The sequence below is a fragment of the Cibotium barometz genome, chromosome 59 (assembly GCF_041138505.1).
Source record: "Cibotium barometz isolate CiBa-2024 chromosome 59, ASM4113850v1, whole genome shotgun sequence".
NCBI lineage: Eukaryota > Viridiplantae > Streptophyta > Polypodiopsida > Cyatheales > Cibotiaceae > Cibotium > Cibotium barometz.
This window is the reverse complement of record NC_141104.1, coordinates 21566395-21589501: the sequence shown is the minus strand read 5'-3', so window position 1 is coordinate 21589501 and position 23107 is coordinate 21566395. Positions and strand designations below refer to the sequence as shown.

Genomic DNA, 23107 nt, shown 5'->3' with positions numbered 1-23107 from the left:
GTCCCGTGCCTTCACTGGAATCCGCAGAGAGCGCCCCACTGGTGTTCCCCAGGACCACGCACAAGCAGGCGCTCCTGTACTAACGCCTGGCTCTCCCGATCTCGACACCCACAGACCGTGGTTCTCCAAAAGCTTGGACTACCCGGCACCGAACGGTGTTAGCAGCAGTGAATATTCCTCGAAAGATTTACACCAAGGACCTTCGCTTGAATCTCAATCAATGTACCTTGTAAAACAATGAATATGGTCTCTAATAGAGCTGGGCACCCACGCATGAGAGGAGATGGCCCAATTGTTGCTATTGCTTGCCGCCCGCAAGAGAGAGAGAGAGAGAGAACCAGCTGCAGTCGCTTGCGTGGTAGAGAGGGACGCCTGTAGCTGCCCGCTTGTGGGAGAGGAAGACGCCTGTGTGCAGCTCGCTTGTGGGCAAGAGAAGGCGGCGCCTGGGTGCAGTCCGCTTGTGGGCAAGAGAAGGTCGCGTGCAGCTGCCCACTTGTGTGCAAGAGAGAAGGTCGCCTGCAGCTGCCCGATAGCATGAAATGCAAGCGAGTCCTCCTATAGCTGCCCGCTTGTGGGAAAGAAGGCATCGCCTGTGTGTAGCCTGCTTGTGCGCAAGCAAGAGAGAGGCGCCAAGCGATGGTGGGGGCACCCCTCGAACAGCTGGTTGGCCCACCCTTTGCATGGGGGCGGCCAGTTCGAAGGTTCCCAAGGGGGGGTGGGTAGGTGGCCATGCACCCACCCCCACACACACGATTAAGGGAGGGCTTCCCTCCCACCATGGCCCATGTGTGGGTGCCCATAATGGGTGCCCACCCTACAAAGGGCACCATAAAATATTGAGGAGGCTGCCCACTCATTAATGAGTGTGAACCTGCAACCTTATAAAAAACAAAGGTTAGAAATAATGCTATAAAATAAACAAATGCAATACACTTACCACCTGTTCACACGCAACAAAACTCGTCAGAAGACAGAGCAAACTTCACGACTCACTGGAAGGCGTCCCTGCTCAGTAAGTGGCACGTCAAGCAGGCAAACACAAGAATACAAGTTACGCGAAAACAGTTCCAGGCATGCAAACATGAATGCATGTGCAAACAGTATCATGGACATTCCCGTTCATGAAACAAGTACTAAACATTCCTGTCGGGCACAGTGATGGCACGACATAAAGTATAAATCCCAATCTTCCTATGGAGTGACAGTCCCATAGGTAAGACACAGATCTAGGCAAGAGCCTCCCTATGGAGTGACAATTCCATAGGCAAGACACGGCACAAATACTGGCTCTTCCATGGCGTGACAATCCCATGGATAGAACACAGTCCAGGTCATACACGGGTGGCACTAGTCTGGCTCCCGTGCATACGACACCATCCTGCTAACACGGGTGGCACCAGTCTGGCTCCTGTCCATACGACACCATCCTGCTAACACGGGTGGCACCAATCTGGCTCCCGTCCATGTTATGCAAAATACTGGCCCCTTCACATGAGACACTGGCCTGGCCTCAAGTGAACAAGACACAGATCTGGAGATGGATCAAATGGTTGGCCAATTGGTGACATCCCCCCGGGCTTCTAAAGAGTTGTCCTCAACTGAAAAGCCTCAAGATATGCCTGCAACAACTGTGGGTAGTCAACAAAATAATCTTCATTTACCCACTTTGCATCAATGGGCAAATAATTCTTGAACTTCACAAGGTATCTCTTGGAAAGCTTTCCTGCAGGTAGCTTTCTCTCCTTGTGAAAGACAAATCTGCTCTGGCTGGAGGATCTCCTCAAGCTCATCAATCTCTGGCAGATCTTCTGTGACAGGCTCGTGAGGATCTGGCCCAACATACTTCCGCAAAAGACTCACATGAAATGCATTGTGAATTTTCCAATGACTAGGTAAAGCAAGCTTGTAGGACACTTCATTGATCCTTTGTGTCATGGCCCTGTGAAAATGGAACAGTACAAGTGTGGGCATGGTGGTTGCAGAGTCAGAATATTTTATGATTCACATGGGGGGTGCCCGGACAGAGTTTAAGATGTGTGGACATCCCTAGGTGTGAAGGGGGAACTAGAAACATTAAACTTTAATGTTTATTAAAGTTTGCCCCTAGGCCTTAGTGGCCCTAGGAACTTATTAAAGTTTGGGGCCCTAGGGATTAATTTTGGGGAGGAGCCACTTTTGGAGTAGTGCTTCTCTCTCCTCCCTCTCTCTCTAGCTTTTTGGGAAGGGAATCGTGGAGTTTCTCAAGCGCATGTACACAAAACGTGGAGAGGTGGCAGAGCAAGTCGACTGCAGATTTGGAGGGCTGTTGCTGTTTTTCTGAGTGTAAATCAGGCGTACAGCACTGTACGGCTAGATTGTGCAAGTACACTCTCTCTCTCTCTTTGGTCCGCCAGTGTCCGATGCGGCACATATTATGAGATGGAGGTACCTCCATAGTGTACCTTCCAGTTCCAGTTTCATTTTTTAGGTGCCAGTAGTATCATCTTTATTTTTTCATTTTCTGGGTTTTTTTATCCAGACATTGTATCAGATCCACCATGATGTAACTTTTGGTCTCATAGGTCATTATGGCCTTTTGAAGACGTTAATATAACATTTCATTTCATTTCATTTCTCTCTCTTTGGTACAAGCTGTGAGACTTCTTCACTGCTGGACTGGCTGCGCACAGGCCCTACACAGGCTGTACAGTCAGATTTTCAGCAAGTACAGTACTGTACGGCTGCCGTACAGTGTACGGGCAGCCAGGTACAGCAAGTACAGTTGCTGCAGGGGTGCAGACAGGTGCTGGACAGGCCTGGTTACTCAGATTCAGGCGACCAGAATCAGGACAGCAGACTGTTTGTGCAAGTACAACTCTTGGCACGTATTGATGGGGAGAAACCTGAATTAGGGTTTAGAGTTCATTCATGGGAGACATACACAGAGAAGCAAGGGAGAGAGAGAGAGAGAGAGTTGTGGGGATAAGTCAACTCATGAAAAAGCATGAGTGTGTGACTCCCCTATCACACATGTATATTGCACTAGTACACATAGTGCACTTAGTACATTAAAAGTACTAAGTGTACTATGTACTATAACTTATGGGCTTGTACACACTATAAGGGTGGGCATAACGCCTTTACCCCAACAACCTCCCACTTAAAGGCAAAGTGCCCTTAAGTAAAGGAAAAGAAAAAATCAGCATGTACATGATAATATACAAGGCCATATCAAGGCTGAAAATGGCCTCATCCAATGCCCATCAAGTGTCTGCAATGAGCAAACCGCTCCGGAGGCAAACTCTTCGTCAACAGATCAGCCGGGTTGTCATCCGTATGAATCTTAACAAGCTGAATTTGCTTGTTCTCTATCACCTCTCTGATGAAGTGATACTTCACATCCACATGCTTTGTCTTTGCATGAAAAACAGGGTTCTTTGCCAACTGGATGGCACTCTGACTGTCACAATGCAACAATGGAATATCCCATGTATATCCCAAATCAACCACTAACCGAGATAGCCATAATGCCTCCTTGCAAGCCTCTGTGGCTGCAATATACTCGGCCTCTGTAGTAGATAAGGCTGTGCACTTCTGCATCCTGGATATCCATGACACAGCACCTCCTGTGAATGTAAACACATAACCGGTAGTAGACTTCCGGTTATCTGGATGACCGGCATAATCGGAATCCGTGTAACCATGCACTAATGCATCCTGTTTGCCAAAGCAAATGCACATATCCTGTGTGCCCTTCAGGTATCTCATGACACCTTTCACTGCTTCCCAATGCTTCTTGCCAGGGTTGGCCATGTATCTAGAAACCACTCCCACTGCAAATGCAATGTCCGGCCTAGTAGCAACCATGGCATACATGAGACTGCCACAAGCTGAAGCATACGGAATCTTGGCCATATCAGCCCTGTCTCTATCTAACTGTGGGCTGTCCATAGCACTGAGTTTCACATATGGAGGCAAAGGAGTACTAGCCTTCTTCCCCCCGTCCATATTGAACCTCTGCAAGACTTTGCCAATGTATTCCTTCTGAGACAAATACAACACATGCTGATTTCTGTCCCGAAGTATCCGCATACCCAAGATGTGATTTGCATCACCCAAATCCTTCATATCAAAGGTTTGATGCAGCCTCTGCTTCAAGGCATCCATCTCTTTACGAGATTTCCCGGCAATCAACATATCATCAACATACAAAATGAGAATCAAGAGACTGCCATCCAAAGCTTTCTTGGTGTACAAGCAGTGATCTATGTCACTTCTCCTGAATTTCTGAGATTTCATGAATGTATCAAATTTGTGATACCATTCCCTTGGTGCCTGTTTGAGCCCATAAAGACTCTTTTTCAGCTTGCATACAAGCTTCTCCTTTCCACTCACTGCATAACCCTCTGGCTGCTGCATATATATCTCCTCATGGAGATCACCGTGAAGAAAAGCAGTCTTCACATCCATCTGAATCAAGTCCAGATCATCATGCGCAACCAAAGCCAACACAGCTCTAAGTGTGGTCATTTTGACCACTGGAGAGAAGATCTCCTCAAAGTCCACACCATATTCCTGCTTGAAGCCCTTAGCCACTAACCTGGCTTTGTATCTTGGCTTTGTATCTGATGCAACTTTGAGCCTGTATACCCACTTGCATGGCAAAACCTTCTTGCCTGCAGGCAAAGGCACCAACTTCCATGTTCCATTTTTGTGCAGAGAATCCATCTCTGACTTCATGGCAGGCTCCCATAGAGCTTTGTCTGCCCTCTTTAAAGCCTCTTTGTAACATGAGGGCTCCCCACAGTCAGTAAGCATCAAATAGTCAACCCCTGGAACAAACCTGTCAGGGGCTCTGGAGGGTCTTGTGGACCTCCGTACCCAATGACCATCATTTGCAGGTTGCTGTCCAGCCTGCATATCACCCATTGGTGGCTCCTGTTCCATGCCATAAGGCTGAAAAATCATGCCCGGTATCTCCTCTAACTGTGGTATATCCATAGGGATATCTTCTGCCATCTCTGGCTGTCCATTTGGACCATTTTCAGCACCATTTAAGGGCTGGTTTTCCTGCTGTAATGGCTGATTTACAGCCCTTTGTTGTTGTCCATGATGTCCATCATCATCAAAGATGACTTTTCCAGGCTCCTGTTGCCTTGCAGGCTCCTTATACATGCATGTTTCATCAAAAAAGACATCATTGCTGCGTATGATCTTTTTATTTATGGGATCCCAAAGTCTATACCCCATTTCACCTCTGTCACCATATCCTAGGAATATGCATTTGTGAGACTTGGGATCAAGTTTGGTGCGCATTTCCCTGCGTATGTGCACGTACGCAACGCAACCAAACACTCTCAAGTGCTTGTATGACGGAGGCTTCCCTGTCCATACTTCTTCTGGCACTTTCCCACCAAGCCTCGTGTTAGGTGACCTGTTTATAAGGTGAACGGCTGTCATAACAGCTTCAGCCCAAAAACCATGAGGTAATGCAGCATGTGACAACATAGAACGGACCTTCTCCTGTATGGTCCTGTTCATCCTCTCTGCTGTCCCGTTTTGTGGAGGATCATAAGGAGTAGAGAGCTCCCTCTTGATGCCTTTAGCATCACAAAAGTCCTGAAACTGTTTGGACGTATACTCTCCACCATTGTCGGAACGCAAAGCCTTCAGTGTTTTGCCAGTTTGATTCTCAACAAGAGCAACAAACTTCTGAAACACTGAGAATGTATCACTCTTCAAGCGAAGAGGATAGACCCACACCTTGCGTGTGGCATCATCAATAAAAGACACAAAATATTTTGCCCCTCCCAAAGAAAGCTGAGCCATCTCACATGCATCTGTATGCACAAGCTCTAACTGAGCATCTTTCTGTCCAAGAGCTTTCTTATGGGGGCACTGTAGTTGCCTACCATATATACAATGCTCACAAAATTGAAAACTTGAAAACTTTAGAGAAGGCAAGTAACCCAAACGAGACAATTGCTCCATTTCCTTGACACTCATGTGTCCCAACCGGCTATGCCACATAGAAATTTCCGGCAGCTCGGTTGCATTTACATTAGCATGGTGACAAACACCTGCATGCATGAAATAAAGAGTGTCCACCTTAGAGCCCCTGGCAACAACCAGTGAGCCCTTACTAATCTTCCACTTTCCACTACCAAATGTGGTAACATAATCAGCATCATCAAGCTGTCCAGTAGAAAGCAGATTCTTCTTGATCTCAGGCACATGCCTGACATCATGGAGCATAAGCTGTGAGCCATCTGAAAATACAAGCCTCACATCACCTCTGCCAAGTATCTTGCATGCATGGTTATCACCCAAATAAACCACTCCTTCATTGCCAGCAGTGTACCTGACAAACAAGTCTCTGCAACCTGTGACATGAAAGGAGGCACCTGAATCAATGATCCATGAGTGCATACCATGACCACCTGTAAGAAGTGAATGGGCATCAAGTGAAGACGTAAAGAGGACCTCATCCTCACTGCCACCTGCATGTGACACATTGATTTCTTCGATCTTGACTCCACTTTTGCCCTTTGGCTTTACATCTTTGGCTTCATCCTTCTCTTTGTCTTTGCCTTTTCCCTTTTCTTTTTGATCATTTTTCCATTTGTAGCATTGCTTTTTAATGTGTCCCTTCTTGCCACAATAATGGCATTCCAAATCCTTTTTGGAGCGAGACTTGCTCCTTCCCCTTTCTTGGCTTTTCCCCCTTTGCTGGGATCTCCCACGTGCATTCATTGCATTGGACTTTCCAACAGAGTTGTTCTTCCTGTTCATCTCTTCTTGAAGAAGAGCACCCTCAACATCTGCATATGACAGCATAGCATTCGAATTGCTAGTGGCTGTCCTAAATGTGTCCCAACTCTCTGGCAAAGTGCATAACAAAAAAGTGGCTTTGAACTCATCGTCCATTGCCAACTTTTGATTAATGACCTGGCTGACAATACCATTAAACTCATTGAGATGGGCTGTCATAGATGCCCCTTCCTTCATCTGAAGGCCTATGAGTTTCTTCAACCAATACACTTTGCTTGAGGCACTTTGTTGGGCATACAAGTCCTGCAATCTCTGCCACATTCCCCAAGCTGTCTTCTCTTCACGAATGCTGAAAAGTAATGAGTCTGACACAGACAACATGATAGTAGATCTTGCCAACTCATCCATATCTTCCCACTCTTCAGCTGTAAGAGAAGCGGGCATCACACCCCTTTCTTTGATAGGCTTGTGCTGCTTTTTCTGGAGCAACACATTGTAGCACTGGGTTTGCCAAATATCATAATTCTGCGAGCCTTCAAGCTTCTTGATGTGAAGCAATGAAGAGCTCTCACCTGTGGTTGCCATAGCAATATGCAACCTTTAATGCCTGACTCCCTGCAAATGTGCAAACACTGCACCCAAGATGTGCAAACACTGCACCCAGAGCACACAAAGTGCTCACAAATGTTCTCCCAAGCTTTATCTCCCACTGCGGAAGCAAGAATGAAAACACCAAAATCTGGTTGCTGCAGATTTTGGACAGCACCTTGAATGTGCTCTTTTGCCCTTCCAAAGTACTGTACAGCAGTACTAAGCGCTCACCAATGATGTACCAAACCTGTACCGGCAATTTCAGCAGCTGAATTTGAACCTTTTGATCACTCAAAACAGTGTACAGCCATGCCAAAACATGCACCAAGCTGTGCCAAATCTGTACCAGCAGGTACAATAGCAATAAATGCTCTCGTGGCTGTCCAAATGAGTGAAAATCAGACTTTTACAGTCACGAACACTGCATACAACAGTCCCGAACAGAAATTGGGCAAAAGCCCCTTGACTGCAAGCTGATTTTTGAGGATTCAAGGCATAAATGGCTTGCCTGCTGCTTTGCCAAGCTCAACAAGCATACGAACTTGAAAAGCCCCTTGATTTGAGATCAATTTCTGATCATGCATGGTACATTGGCGCACATGAAGGCATCCAGAGTGTTCACGATGCTTCCCCCTGGCCACATATACATCAAATACATGAAAGCCCCTTGATTTACAGGCACATTGAGTGCTTGTAAGGCATCAGCACATTATCCACAGCATCAAATGCGATCGCCTGCATGCAAATCAACCAAATCGGCACAAAAGCCCCTTGATTTGCACTGCAATTTGCTGCAATTTTGCCCAAATGTGCGATTTTTCATATCATACAGCATGTATGAGTGCTTAATTGCACATTTACATCAAAAGCCCCAAATTTAGACATCCAATTTCCTGCAAATTGATCCTGATTTGACCAATTTCCTGCAAATTGATCCTGATTGTGACCAATGTCACCCAATTTTGCCAATTTTGCTCAAAAATTGAGTAATTGGGCACCTGTACCTGCTCAATTGATAATTGTACCTGCTCAATTGCAAGTCCCAAAAAAAATTGAAGCAAAATACCTTTCAAATTTCTGATTTTTCTCTTCAATTTGCAGGCTGTTGCAGGAAAAGAGGGGTTGATGCTGATGCTGATGCTGATGCAGAAAGCTATTGCTGCCTATTGCTCTCTTCTGCTTGTGATGGGTGATCTGTAGACGAGGACGGCATCACAAGGGTCCATTTAGCACAGCTTCCCTTCGCTAATCCTGCCATAGCCCGATTGCTAGTGGCTGTCTGTGAGATGGATTCGAAGGAGTCAGCCGCCAGTTCTCCAGCGAGCGAAAGGGCCCCCCTGGAAGGGTTCTGCAGTTCTGCCTTCGCTTACTTGTCTAACGCCAGCCGACGACTTACTTCTTCGCTCGCCTTCGGCTGCTGTCTTCGCCCATGTGTGCTGTGCGCTTCGCTCAGCTTGCGGATGAGAATGTTTCGCCTAGCGCCAAGCCTTCGCTTGTGTTTCGATTGCCACACTCGCCTGGCTGCTGCCGACGCCTTGATTGTTTTACGCCGTGCGCATCTACGCCCAGCGCCCTAGCGCCAGCCTTCGCTTCGCTCGCCTCCACGCTCAAGCCTGCTTTCGCTCACGCTTCGCCTAGACTGCGAATGCTGCCTTGTGCCACGTGCTCGCCCAGCCTGAAGTCGACAGTCCTGTATTCGCCTTCTTCTCCTCCGTTCTCTTGCAAGCTTCTGGCTGCCTGCTGCGACTCTGATGTAAGCTGCTCACGCTATCGCTGTTTGTACTGCAGGAAGCCTGCTTCGCCTGCGTGTACACACCCAAGCCAGTCACTTGCTGCTAGCTCTGATACCAGTTGATGGGGAGAAACCTGAATTAGGGTTTAGAGTTCATTCATGGGAGACATACACAGAGAAGCAAAGGGAGAGAGAGAGAGAGAGAGTTGTGGGGATAAGTCAACTCATGAAAAAGCATGAGTGTGTGACTCCCCTATCACACATGTATATTGCACTAGTACACATAGTGCACTTAGTACATTAAAAGTACTAAGTGTACTATGTACTATAACTTATGGGCTTGTACACACTATAAGGGTGGGCATAACGCCTTTACCCCAACACGTATCCCGAGGTGGTACAGACGGGTACAGTGCTGATTTTCAGATCTGTATTTTCAAGGACAGCATAAGAGTGAACATCAGGAGGAGGATACAGGCAAGTACAAGCACATGTGTGAAGCAGGGTTGTGGATACAAGTGCCTGCAAGTACAGATTGGTGCTGTTGCTTCCTCCAGTGCTGTTTCACGAGCTGAACTTGGTAAGCCTTGTTTCTGTTCATCTATCTCTCTTTCTACTGCTTGATGTCTGTTGCAGATATGAGTTATCTGGCCCCTTGTGAGAGGAGGGGTATGGCAGATTGACAAGGGTTGAGACAGAGTTTGGACCGCGCATGTATGTTTGAGCTGAGATGATGTATCATGCACTTGAGTTATAGTTCGAAGGTTCCCAAGGGGGGGTGGGTAGGTGGCCATGCACCCACCCCCACACACATGATTAAGGGAGGGCTTCCCTCCCCACCATGGCCCATGTGTGGGTGCCCATAATGGGTGCCCACCCTACAAAGGGCACCATAAAATATTGAGGAGGCCGCTCACTTATTAATGAGTGTGAACCTGCAACCTTATAAAAAACAAAGGTTAGAAATAATGCTATAAAATAAACAAATGCAATACACTTACCACCTGTTCACACGCAACAAAACTCGTCAGAAGACAGAGCAAACGTCACGACTCACTGGCAGGCGTCCCTGCTCAGTAAGTGGCACGTCAGGCAGGCAAACACAAGAATACAAGTCACGCGAAAACAGTTCAGGCATGCAAACATGAATGCATGTGCAAACAGTATCATGGACATATCTCCCGTTCATGGAACAAGTACTAAACATTCCTGTCGGGCACAGTGATGGCACGACAGAAAGTATAAATCCCGGTCTTCCTATGGAGTGACAGTCCCATGGCGTGACAGTCCCATGGATAGAACACAGTCCAGGTCATACACGGGTGGCACCAGTCTGGCTCCTGTCCATGTTATGCAAAATACTGGCCCCTTCACATGAGACACCGGCCTGGCATCAAGTGAACAAGACACAGATCTGGAGATGGACCAAATGGTCGGCCAATTGGTGACACTTTCATATTCCTCGGTGGGAACTTGAAGTGTCTTATGGGCATCTCTAGAGCTATAGAGGAACTGAAGGCAGCTTTCCTATGCACCTGGAGCCTTGGACCCTTCTTGTTTGGAAGCTTGGATGGGATCACATGATGCTATAGGCCCCAAGTGTGGTTCTTCTGTCTACACCTTCGTATGTAATTTCCTTGGAGAGAGGCCAGCAATGGAGGGAGTAGCCCCTTTCTTTTGCTAGATTCAGACCTCAGTAGAGTGATTATATCTGTGGTTTCAGAGTACTCTGCCTTGAGTATCAGCGGATCACAACCATTGAGGCAAGACAGGTACTGGTCTCCATGAGCTACTACCAAGCCACGGAATTCCTGCTGGGATCTGACAGTAGCTTCACAGGCTGGAAAATTTGGCAAGCTCGGTGCCTTGAAACCACAGAGGGGTCCACCACACTCCCTGCAGAGTGAGTCTGATGCCATATGGACAGACCTCTTCACATTCGTTGGGTGATAAATTGAAGTACCTTTTGGGCAGCTCCAGGGCTATAGAGGAACGGAAGGTTGCTGTATTACGCATGTGGAGCCCTCGGCCCTTCTTGTTTGGAGGTGTGGATCGGATCACATGATGCTATAGGCCTTGAGTGTGACTCTTCCCTCCATCCCTTCGTATGTAATTTAATGGAGGGATTCACTTCCCTCCATGAGGTTATAAATTGCACTTTCTTATAAGGTGAATTTGGGCATGTTCCTGGATTCATCTAGGTATATATATATATATATATATATATATATATGTATATACATATATATGTATATACATATATATGTATATACATATATATGTATATACATATATATGTATATACATATATATGTATATACATATATATGTATATACATATATATATATATATATATATATATATATACATATATATATATATATAATCACTTCCCTCTTTTGTTAGATTCACACCTCATGAGATGGATTGTGTTATTTTTGATAAAACAACATGCCAAATTCTTTAAGCAGAGTGCTTGTTGGCCGCGAGCCAGTTCAGCTAGAAGTAACTAGGTAGGTACCAGCAATTTAATGGCTAATGTCTCAATTGTTGTGGGTTAGGTTGGTCCTGATGATTCTTTAAAAGAGGTGGCAAAGAAGTTGCTGCACTGTCAGGTGACTACTGTGCCAGTGCTCTATTTTCCAGCACAGGAGAAGACATCGCCACAGCTGTTGCACTTGGCCACACTCTCTGGTATTCTAAAATGTAAGTCGGTTGTAAGAGCTCAGATAACAAATACTTTTCATGTTTGAGAGCTTGAGAGCCAGTGGCACATATACTTTGTTTTTTTCTCTTTGCCTGAAGTCAGTACCCTTTCGATTGGTGTGCTTCTGCAGGTTTGTGCAGACATTTTCGGCATTCACTTGGATCATTGCCACTACTAAATCAGCCAATAGGTTCTTTGCCATTGGGCACATGGAGAGGAGATACACCCGATTGCCATCTTGCAGCGCTTAGATCCAATACTCCTCTAAGTACTGCTTTGAGATTACTAAATCAAGGTATTTGCACCTTTATATTTTTTGGGTATCAGTAGGTTTGGCAAACTTCATTGTTCAGGCTGATCACCCTCCCCCTAACCTGGCCTTCTTCCCTAGTTTAGTATCTTCCCTTCCTCTTCCTCCTTAGCAGCTTTCATACTTATCCGCAAAGAACTCAGTTGCTAAGATTCTTTTGTCGGATTTTTGGTTATGGATATCTTGAAGCTGGTACTGCCTTTTTGTAGATCTCAACATAAGTGCATGTTTGGTTTTTGCAGCAAGAGTGAGCTCAATACCAATCATAGATGAGAACGGGTCTCTGATAGATATTTATGCCAGAAGGTTTGCTCTAATGCTATGTTTGCAATTCGTTCCATTTTACCTTAATGAGTATTGGCACTTGTACCTGGGGAGAGCATGTATTTCGAAGCAACATTCATTTGCATTTATAAGGTGCATGCGAATGCACATATGCATTCGAGTCTCTTCAGTAGGCCATCGAGGAATATCACAGCAAAGAATTGTCCATTGGACTAATGAAAGTCTGCTAATCACAGTTTTCAATATTAATCTCTATTATTAAGTGGGTAATTAACAAAAATTAGGCTAATTGAAGGTCAAATTGGATTCATTGCGGTATATTAGCCTTAGTTGATTATCAAATCACATCATTTGAAGCTAGTACAGAATTGCTAAGAGTATTCAACAGTTGGAGAATTTGGGATTGAGCATTGTTTCATCACATTTCAAGCATCGAAATAAAAACTCTTTGCATTTTACATCATCCATATTGCATTTAGCTTGAAATTTGAGTCTATTTGCCAAAATGTACGAGAAGTAGACACTGCCCATTGATACTCAAAAGAGATCAATAGGTAAGACCTTTCTTAAATGGCACACACACACATGGCATTAAGCATTGAGAAGTTCATTGGGGATGGAACATACACACAGGCAAAGCACAATAAATGGGTACACACGTGTGCATAAGCAAAGCAAGGATGCACAAAACACTTTCTTAAGCGTGGCAAGAGCACAAATGCATGAAATAACCGCATTACAAAGCATGGCACAACGTGGTATGCTTAATAATTAATATTCTCGTTTTTTTTATATGGTTATTCCACACTTAGAATAGATGAATAGCAAAACTAACTCCAAATAACTCAATGCTGAAATTAATTACAATACATGTGCATAAGATAGCAATACATATTGGAAGTAAAGTTGAGAGACATATGATGGAGCCATATTGAGGGTTGAAGATGGGCAATCCCCCTCAAGATGGGAATTTATTTCTACTTCACTCTCGGGTTGATTGTAACTGAACTTAATTCTCTCTGGTAGTCGAGTGTTTTACATTCGCATCACTTTCCCTATGTACTCTTTGGCTACTCTTAGGTGGTCAAAACATATCAATTTGTCTACTCATTTGGTGGCTTTTACAACATATGATTTAGGTTAGGATAGTGGTGGGTAGCTCCTTTAGTGCTGTTGTTGGCTCAAGATCTCTTTACTTTCACTTGATGAAGATTCCTTTTTATTTCATTCTTCATGTTGATGTCGTGTCCTTCACATGGTTGAATGCTTCTTGACTCTTGATCTTTGCGCTTTGGCTTAACTCTTGGCTCTTTGGTTGCTTGTTTTTGATAGCTTCGTGTTCACCTTTTGGCATTGTTTTTTTCATTGCGCCTTTGGTGTAGACTTTGTCTTTAATGCCACTTGATGCTTTTGCTTGGTGCTTTGATGCTTCCCTTGATGCTTTATATGTGAGCCAAAGGAGCATCCTGGGGGAGTGAAAAACAACCCGATCATCTCTAAAATAATATGTGAGCTAGAGAGTAACCAAGCCAAAGAGCCTCTGAGTTACCCAACCAAGTTAGAAATAAGGGGGGTGAAAATATGTCGTGAAAGTCGCATCTGACCACCTTGCAGTAACCTAAGAAAATGGCACCAAGGGGGGTATTGAGAATTGTGGTGCCATTGAGCACAAGGGGGAGTGAGAATGAGTAGCCAAGTCCAGCATGAAGCCACATGAGTAAAGGGAATTATCCCACATTGATGTATATGCCCAAGGGTGTACTTCTCATATAAAAGGGCAATGAAACATGAACCATGCTCTGAAGCCTCTATATGAGTACAAGTGTCAATCTTGTAACCTAATTATCCTTAAGTCTCATGCTTAATTAGTTTAGTAGTTAATCATCATTTTTATGCTTAGGAATCCTACAACCATCGGGTGCACCGATCAACTCAAAATAAGTAGTCTGCTGGTTTAAACAGTTCCCAACCACCGTCTCGTCACACTCCCTTTTCTCTCCGGGAAAGGAAAAATCTTGGAACTGCAGCATAGCATATTGCACTGAGGACCAATGAGTCCACTCAAGTTTTGAAGCATAGTTTCAAGGGCTATGAGATGTGGCGTTTAAACTAGTTTCCATCCACTATTGATGCCCGATAGTGAAGGATATAGTCCAATGGAGCTTGAGTTGTTGCTGTTGAAGTTGAAGCTGTGGCCGTCGGGATAGGAGTAGTAGGATTAGTTTGATCTGCCATGCTAAAGGAAGTGAAAGGTTAAAGAAGAGGTCAATAGGGTACATGAGAAATGTGGTGATGAGGCAAAGCGTGGTGTTGTGAAAAAGGAAGAGGACATTGAATTATACGACCCCCTCGCGCATGAGAACCTCTCTTGATATGAGGAAGGAGGTGGAAAGAGTGCTTATGTAGAGGGAAAGAAAACTGCAGGAGTCATGTATGTTAAAGAAAAGTGTGCATGAGACTTTTAGTAAAAAGAGACGAACGTAGGCTTTTTTAAGGCCTTTGTCTCATTTTTTGGGTGAAAAAAGCCCACTCTAACGGGGTTTTCTAAAAAAAACTTCTGCATGCTTTTTTTCTCTTCCCCCTGGGTGCACCACGTGGCACCTTGTAGTGCGTTACCCAGTGGAGTCCTTTGCTCTCTCTGCAGGTTTGTAGGGCACCCGCTTGTGTTGCGCTAACTACTGCCTGCTTTTTTCGTTCACGCACTGGGCAATGGTTGCCGGTTTGTGTGCCTAGGGTTGCCTTGTCCATGGCCGCCTATGCACCAAGGACAGGCTGGCCCATGGCTGCCTGCTGTGCGTGCTGGCCAGCCCAACTGTGCGGTGTTGTGGGCTTAGCTTGGGTAGGCCTAGTTGTCTTGAATGGTGGCCATAATCCCTCAAAGGCTGAGGTCAGAGGCTTCCCTGTGAGCGGTGCCTTTTCCCTTCCTTCTTGTTACCTATAACCCCTCATACCTTTGTTCCAACGAAGCTCTGATTCCAGTGTAAGTTTTGACAAGACCTTGCTCAAGAAATCAATAAACGTGGAACCACGTAGGAGTGGGCCTAAGGCTCACCTCGGAGCCATTTAGAGTCACTCCAAACTCACCCTCGAGCTGGAGGCCATAGCTACATCCTGGGGGGGAAGAGCTCCCCCGTAGTAAGACGTGGTGTTGCATACCACCAGGCCACACCCTCCAGGTGTCATTGTGGTGAGCACCCTTGATGGGCCATGCACACTGAGTGAGACTCGACGGTTGTAATAACAATTGAGCCTTGGTTTTGCTTATATAGGCTGTTGGGCTCTATAACTGGCACCAGTGCTATATTTAGCTAATAACCCTACAATCCTTTATAACTATGTCTCCACTTATAAGCCTCCTCTTGTGTGGATTGGATTATTGAAGATATAGGCTGCCTAGGGTTAGGGTTTGATAGTGACGTCCAAGGTGGATGGAACTCCATGGTGGAGAGAGAAAGACAAGCGAGCTGTAGAGAAAGAAAGAAAGTTATATTAAATGTCTTCAAAAGACCTAGTGGGTCTATGAGACCAAAAGTGATACAATAGTGTCCATGTAATCTCATCATGGTACAAAGGAAAACAAAGACTAGAGCTACGAGCTTGGAATGTAAAATCCGAGCCATATGATACAAATTGGGACCATCATCATCGTACAACCTTGGAGCTAACCCCCCGGTAGGGGGAGGGGACCGTCAAGGATATCAAGTGAGCGAGAGAGAGAGAGAGAGAGAGAGAGAGAGACAAAGAGAGAGATAGAATGTAACAATGCTCAAGCTAGAGAATGTGCTCCACGACTCATTGATGTGACTTGTGTATTACTTCAATTAAGTAAATGCTTTTTGTAGGCAACTAGCGTTATCTTTTTGACACTTACATATCGCACTCACATATAAGCACACGACACTTGGCATACATTTATCTTATCTAGTTATAAGGGGTGTCCACACCTAAGCAGGTGTTCGCACGCATATACATGAATAAGGTCTTACCCACACATAGGGTGGACACACATACACAAACAGAAAGGGTGGGCTACACACATAGGGTGGACACACATACACAAACAGAAAGGGTGGGCTACACACATAAGATGGACACACATGTGAAGTTCTAAAATATCCAACAAACCCCCCTTCAGAGTGAAGATGGAAGTGTGATAAAGAGCCTTCAATAGTCTAGAATACACATACTCCGACTATGGTAAGAACTTGGTGTGTTTCTAGCTGTGGACTCATGGGCTCATGTAACATGGCTCAGAGGCCAGTGAGCTTGGCTCAATAGGCTTAGAGGCTCAACACAAGCATGGCTCAGAGGCTTATCCTAGCATGGGTCGGAGGTTCATGTAGCTTGTTCCCAACATAGAGACTCAGAGGCCAAGGTTACACTTGGAGTTAGTGGTCCACTGGTTTCATACACAGTAATCCCCCCTTGCTTTGATGAGGAATTTTCAATGGAATGTTATTGGAGATGACAGACTTAAAGCACACAAGGACTGACATACATTATGAACATTTATTACAAATGTTTTTCAGGGGACGACCCGGGTAGAGGACCCATGACTCAAACACAAAAAACACATTATTTTGGAAGTTTTAAAACTTTCATATGTTGAAGTGTTGGTGAAGATGCCGTTTACGATGGTGTTGCCAAGCAATTGATGCTTGGGCGGTCATTTTAGGCCCGGGGGGCAGGGCAGAGGACTGGCTTTGCCTTCAATAATGTGTTGTAGGAGACTTCAATTAGTCAAATTTTGCTTAAAAATAAAAAACCCCCAAATTTTGTGTGTGCAGAAGTGCTCAATTTAGGTTAATTTCGCTGATTTTGAGAAATTTACAAGTGCAGAAGCTCTGATTTGATGGGTTTTACCCAAATTTTAGAAAATCTCTAAATTTTGAGAGCTTCTGTGCAGACGATACGTGGCTGAGCAGTTGATGATGATGGTGACGTGGGCGATTGTGGCGTTGCTACTGATGGATGGGCTGCGCACATGGCTCAGGGTGAAGCTGATGACATGGTGAGATGTGCAGGTGGACTACGACGGAGTTTGCTACGCTGATGCTCAGCTTGACAGAAAACGCCACATTGGAGCTGATGCTGCTTCTGATGCCAAAAAAGTCCACAAGCCATCAAGCCGAGAAGCTTATGAGCTGGAGGTTCCATAAGCCTGCAAGCTGATAATTCGGCAAGCCCGCAAGTCCACATGCGCATGAGTCCATATGCCTACAAGTCGGCAACTACATAAGCCCGCAAGTTTGTAAACTAGAAAGCCTTCAATCTGGCTAGCCAGAAAGCCCACAAGTCCGTAAGCCAAAAGCCGTTAAGTCGGCAGCCCCATAAGTCCACAAGCACCCAAGTCCCATAACCTCACAAGCCGGTAAGTCCATAAGCCCACATCCAGTAAATTGGAAAGTTGGCAAGTCCATAAGCCCACAAGCCAATTATAAAGCGGCAAGCCCACAAGCCGGTAAATGGGAAAATCCATATAAGCCCACAAGAGCCGGTAAGTCCACAAGCTAGCAAGCTGGTGAGTCGGTTTGAAGTTGCTGATATTGAGCTTCACGCTGTGAAGAGGGTGCGGAGCCCTGTGGTGCAAGCTTCAAGAGCTACGACCTGTGGATGTGTCAGTCTGAGCAGAGGGGTCATAGGAGCATGTGAATGTGGAAAAAGATCTACCTAAGCTAAAAGCCAAGCTCTGATACCAAATGAAGGTACACGCTGCCTAGGGTTAGGGTTTGACAGTGTGAGCTAAGGTGGATGGAACTCCATGGTGGAGAGAAAAAGAGAAGCGAGCTGGAGAGAGAGAGAGAGAGAGAGAGAGAGAGAGAGAGAGAGAGAGAATGTAACAATGCTCAAGATAGAGAATGTGCTACACGTCTCAATGATGTGACTTGTTATTACTTCAATCAAGTGCATGCTTTTTGTAGGCAAGTAGCCTTATCTTTTGACCCTTACATATCACACTCCATATAAGCACACGACATTTATCTTATTCAGTTATAAGGGGTGTTCACACATAGGGTGGACGGACACATACACAAACATAAAGGCGGGGGTACACACATAAGATGGACACACAGGTGAAGCTCCGAAATATCCAACAATTATCTCCTAATGGGCGCTTACTACCCTTGGCCTTTGGCCTAGGCTCCTAGTATGGGCTTGTCCTGGACCTAACAGTATGTATGTATATATTTATATATATACACAGTGCATGCGTGCACGCGCGCATACACACACACACACACACACACACACACACACTCACACATGGATGCATGAAAATGAAATGAAATGAAATGAAATGTTATATTAACGTCTTCAAAAGGCCATAATGACCTATGAGACCAAAAGTTACATCATGGTGGATCTGATACAATGTCTGGATAAAAAAAACCCAGAAAATGAAAAATAAAGATGATACTACTGGCACCTAGAAAATGAAACTGGAACTGGAATATAGTGAGGGGAGGGTACGCTATGGAGGTGAGTGGAATATAGTGAGGGGATACAATATCATGTGGGACGGAGGGGTAGAGAGCTTTGCTCTAGAATACATGCTAATGCCTTTTTTCCTTTAATTGGGTTGTACAGTGACATTACAGCTCTGGCAAGGGACAATACCTATGCCCATGTGCAGTTTGACCAGATGACTATTGAACAGGTAAGAAAAACCATAGATTTGGTTGGTTTACAGTGTACACGAGGATAGACAGTATTAGGTCCAGATTTTCTCAGGTTCTCTATGATTAAGAACCGTTTATCTTTTTAATTGCTCCTTTGACCTACGGATGCATCCATAGCTGAAACTGAGATTAGCAAGCTGAACACCCCAGTAGTTATCTACAACTTACTTAGGTTTGCTAATTTATTTCAGGCCTTGCAATTGGTTCATGATGGAAGTGCTTCAGCAGGGGCAGCTCCCGTTTTAAGATGTCAGATGTGCCTTCGCACTGACACTTTGCAGATCATATTAGAGCGTTTGTCTATACCTGGTATGATAAATTTTCTTTTTTTTAGCTATTAAGGCTCTGTTCTCCGAAATCAGTTGTGTTCAAATACAGGATGGTTCCAGAAGTGATTTTTGGACACGGGACTTGAGGAATTCAGACCGTTGTAACAGGAAAAAAAACATTTTTTTGGAGAAATTTTTATGCTTTTTTGCGCTCCGGTTTTGCACTTGTGATTTCTTCGTCATCACCCCCCTTTTTTGACCAATTTTGTCACGCTTTTGCCTTGATTGCAGCCCTCAACCTTGTTTTTCCTCTTTCTCTTCCTCCATCTTCTCCCTTCTCCCTTCTCTTTCTGTTCCTTTTTGAAAAAGTGTCGCACCATTCATGTTTTGTTTGTAGTTTTTTTCATAGTTGTGGTTTTTGGGCTGAGGGGTGAAATGTCTATGACCTAGACCATAGGAATGCCTGGACAGTGGAATACACACTTTGCATCTTGCAAGAAATCCAATGTGGCATGCTCACAATCCACCCATTGGCACTTCCCTGGCAGACAATCTCTAGTTTGTCCAATCAGAGACCATCCCTCCCCTGATATTTTGGAATGAGCTGGCAAGACAAGGTCTTCACTGCAGGGTAAAATGCCCTTTCCCTCTGAACCCAAATACATGAGAAGCTTGCCTGCCTCACAAAAAATGTCCGCCCTCCCTTACCCCCCTTTGCTTCTATCACCTTGTGCATCAGTAGCATGTGAAGCCACCCTTAGGTTGTACTCGACAGATATTGCAATTCTTCTATTTTTTTTTGTTGTCTGAGCATTTGTTTCTGTGCAGGTGTTCGGCGAATAATGTGTGTAGAAGCAGGGAGCCGCCGAATCGAGGGCATCATCACATTAAGTGATGTCTTTAAATTCCTGCTTTGTTAGGTTGGGGCACCTACCTGTGTGTCTTTGTATATGTAAAAAAATTTCACTCCCTGGAAGTCGATGTGTAGAATTCAATCTGGTCAGTTTTTCCAAGCATTTCACGCTTACTTTTTAGGCTCTTTTCATGGCCCTTTTCAATATGCTTGGAAAATATCTTGAAAGGGAGTAATGCACATAGAGGAGAAAATTACTTTTCTTTCCTAACCTTGGTAATTTAGTTGACATTCTTGGGATTGGGATATGGTGGACAATTTATTTGGTCTGGATAATTTTGTGACGGGTGGTAATTTGGGCTCAGAAATAAAGTGCATTTTGTGCACTCGGTTCTTCTATAGATGAAGCAGCAGGTTTCAAGATAGATTTCAGTTTACTGTGGATTTCTTATCAAGGGAAAAACTGAACGTTGCCTAGTGCTGATTTCGCAAGTGATCACAGCTTCAACTCGAGTAGAGCTGACCTGCAGGCATTTACATCTGACAATGGTTTTCCTTCTGTTGGAAATTCACATCTTCCCTTGTTTAAGTATGTTGAATGACACTAATTAGTGATTCATGAGCTTACATGGAAGTTTAAATAGCAAAGTTATGCTACTGTTGCAGGCAATTGGTTTGTTTTCAAGCTACAGGTTGTGATTGCTCCAGTCATATATGGTGATATAAAGTTGGCTGGAAACTGCAGGTGGTAAGAAGTTATGAAATGATTTATACACTTTTTATGGAATTTCGGTTGCAACTGTGAAGCTCATACTCCACATTGCTAAGTAGCACGTCAATGCTGTCTTTACATGTATCCGACCGCCCTTTCCTAACTTCCTTTTCCATGGTCTTAGAGTAGAAGTGTCCAGACGTGAGGAAAATATCTTGAAGAGCTCAGTGGATTTGGGTTTTGCGAATGGTTGGTTCTTTTTCAGAGGTCATAAACATGGCTGACAAGCATTTTGTAGCTTAATGGGCACTTGTAATTAGGGGCAGCTTTTTAATTGAGAAGTTGAGACTTGAACCCTCATGGTCCCCTTCAAGAAGGGAAAGAGAAGACACTGGTTGGGGAGTTCTGATTTGTTGCACTTCTGGGGGCGGTGTGTCAAGGAAGTTCCTGTTTAGTCAGGGATTATATAGCTCCATGGAGCCCAATTTTGTGTAAAGAGACCTTGAGAGGCAATGGTGTGTTGATGAATGTCATACAAGTGCTCATGTTTTATAGCGCACAGCACTGTTGGTTAGATTCCTTTTCCTTGGCCAGTATTGTAGATTCGAAGTTCACCAACTTGGGAGAGGCTGATCAGTGATGAGGATAGTGGTAGTCAATTACCCATTTCTAGTGTAAGTAGTTGTTTCTAGCACTGAAGTGTTAAGCCCCATGATCACAAGCCTTGAAGTTCACGTGATCTTTGTAGCATTTACAACAAAACTATTAAATCTAAACCTCAAGGACAATGCATATTTGGAGGTAGTCAAATGGTTGAGTGATGCACAATGTTTTTTTGGAAGACATAGTCTTCATGTTAAGAATAGTCAGGCTTTGGATTTGTCCAAATGTTCGAATGATTTGGATCTTGGTCATAAGAATCTTTCATTGTCTCACAAGGTTGAATTTCAACAGTTAAGATGTGGGAAATACTGAGTCTGTTACTTACAGCATAAGCAACTACATTTTCTTTTGTAGGTTGATATTGTATCAAAGGCTTTATAAAAACACTAAATAAAAGATGTCCATTTGATATGCCAATCAAATATCAAAGGTTGGGTGAACAAGTACTTGATGCTTTGTTGATCTGTCTTGATAAGAAATTTTGAGCCGATGAGATGTTCACATAGATAAAGCATGAATAACAACTATTAACTCCTTGTGGTATGTGCTATAATTGCTTTTTGTTGGTCTCAGTTCACGGCTCTTATGTACTATATGTGGGTGTCCATCTTGCATAAGAACTTGTCCTACGACCACAAAGAATTACGAAATGTATTCTTAAGAGCTTCAAAAGACTCAATTGAATGGATTTTGAGCTTTTTTGAGGTGGTGTGTTGAAGGATTTGCAATGTACACAAAGTTTTTAACAAACTTCCTATAGTAGCAATAAAATGATCTCAAAGCATGTATGTCACTAGGTTTGTGCGAGATAATAATGCTCTCAATCCTCTTTGGATTAACACAAATTCTGTTTGTTGAGACTATTGTCCAAATATTCTTGAAGAAACGATTGTTCTTGAGATTTAGATGGAGTTGATTCTCTTTCAAGAGATTTAATACTAAAAATGTTTCTTGGGCTCCTTAATTCAACCACACAAACCTTGGTGTTTAGAGAAAATCCTATTCATCATTCTTTTAAAGGTAGCTAGAGCATTTGTTAATCCAAAGGGCATAGCCTTGGACCGTAAGCGGAGGTACAATTACTTGTTCCTTGACCTCTTTAGGAGTCCTTTTTTTGCAGGCAATTCATAGCCAAAGATATAGCTAAGTTTAGAGACTTGTTGAGACTTGTTTTATTTCTCCTTCGGTGGTTGGCGTTGATCTCATATATGCTTTCTCTTTTGATATTTCACATGAATCTTCTCATATTAGTGTATGTGAAAATAGTCTCTTTCAAATTTTTAATGATATGCCTAGCTCTAGATGGCGAGAAGTTCTTTTCTTTCAACCTTTTGAAAGATTTCCAAGTCTTGGGTTATGAAAGCTATGCTTCATTACATTCCTCCAAAGTGAAGCACTATCTATCAAAAGGTTAGCCACATGTTTTATTTTGTCTCTCTTAGATTGCCCTTGAAAAGCAGCCATTAACCACGATAGAATTGTATGTGCATCTTTTTTTCCATCATAATCTTGGAATGTGAAAGCTGTACGATTGATTTTGTAACCTTTTGTAGA

General features: G+C 44.1%; 1 protein-coding gene across 5 annotated transcripts in view; it reads left to right on the top strand.

Annotated features, from left to right (window-relative positions):
* Positions 1–20603, top strand: part of LOC147605600 (sucrose nonfermenting 4-like protein) — a 55183-nt gene extending 34580 nt beyond the window's left edge. For all 5 annotated transcript variants that reach the window (XM_086793684.1, XM_086793682.1, XM_086793686.1 and 2 more), the window contains 6 exons: positions 11636–11780; positions 11912–12076; positions 12334–12397; positions 18965–19034; positions 19248–19365; positions 20154–20603. In XM_086793684.1, the coding sequence (XP_086649810.1) occupies positions 11636–11780; positions 11912–12076; positions 12334–12397; positions 18965–19034; positions 19248–19365; positions 20154–20245 (654 nt within the window). In that variant the 3' untranslated portion in view covers positions 20246–20603. The remainder of the gene's footprint in view (positions 1–11635; positions 11781–11911; positions 12077–12333; positions 12398–18964; positions 19035–19247; positions 19366–20153) is intronic.
* The last annotated feature ends 2504 nt before the right edge of the window (positions 20604–23107 follow it).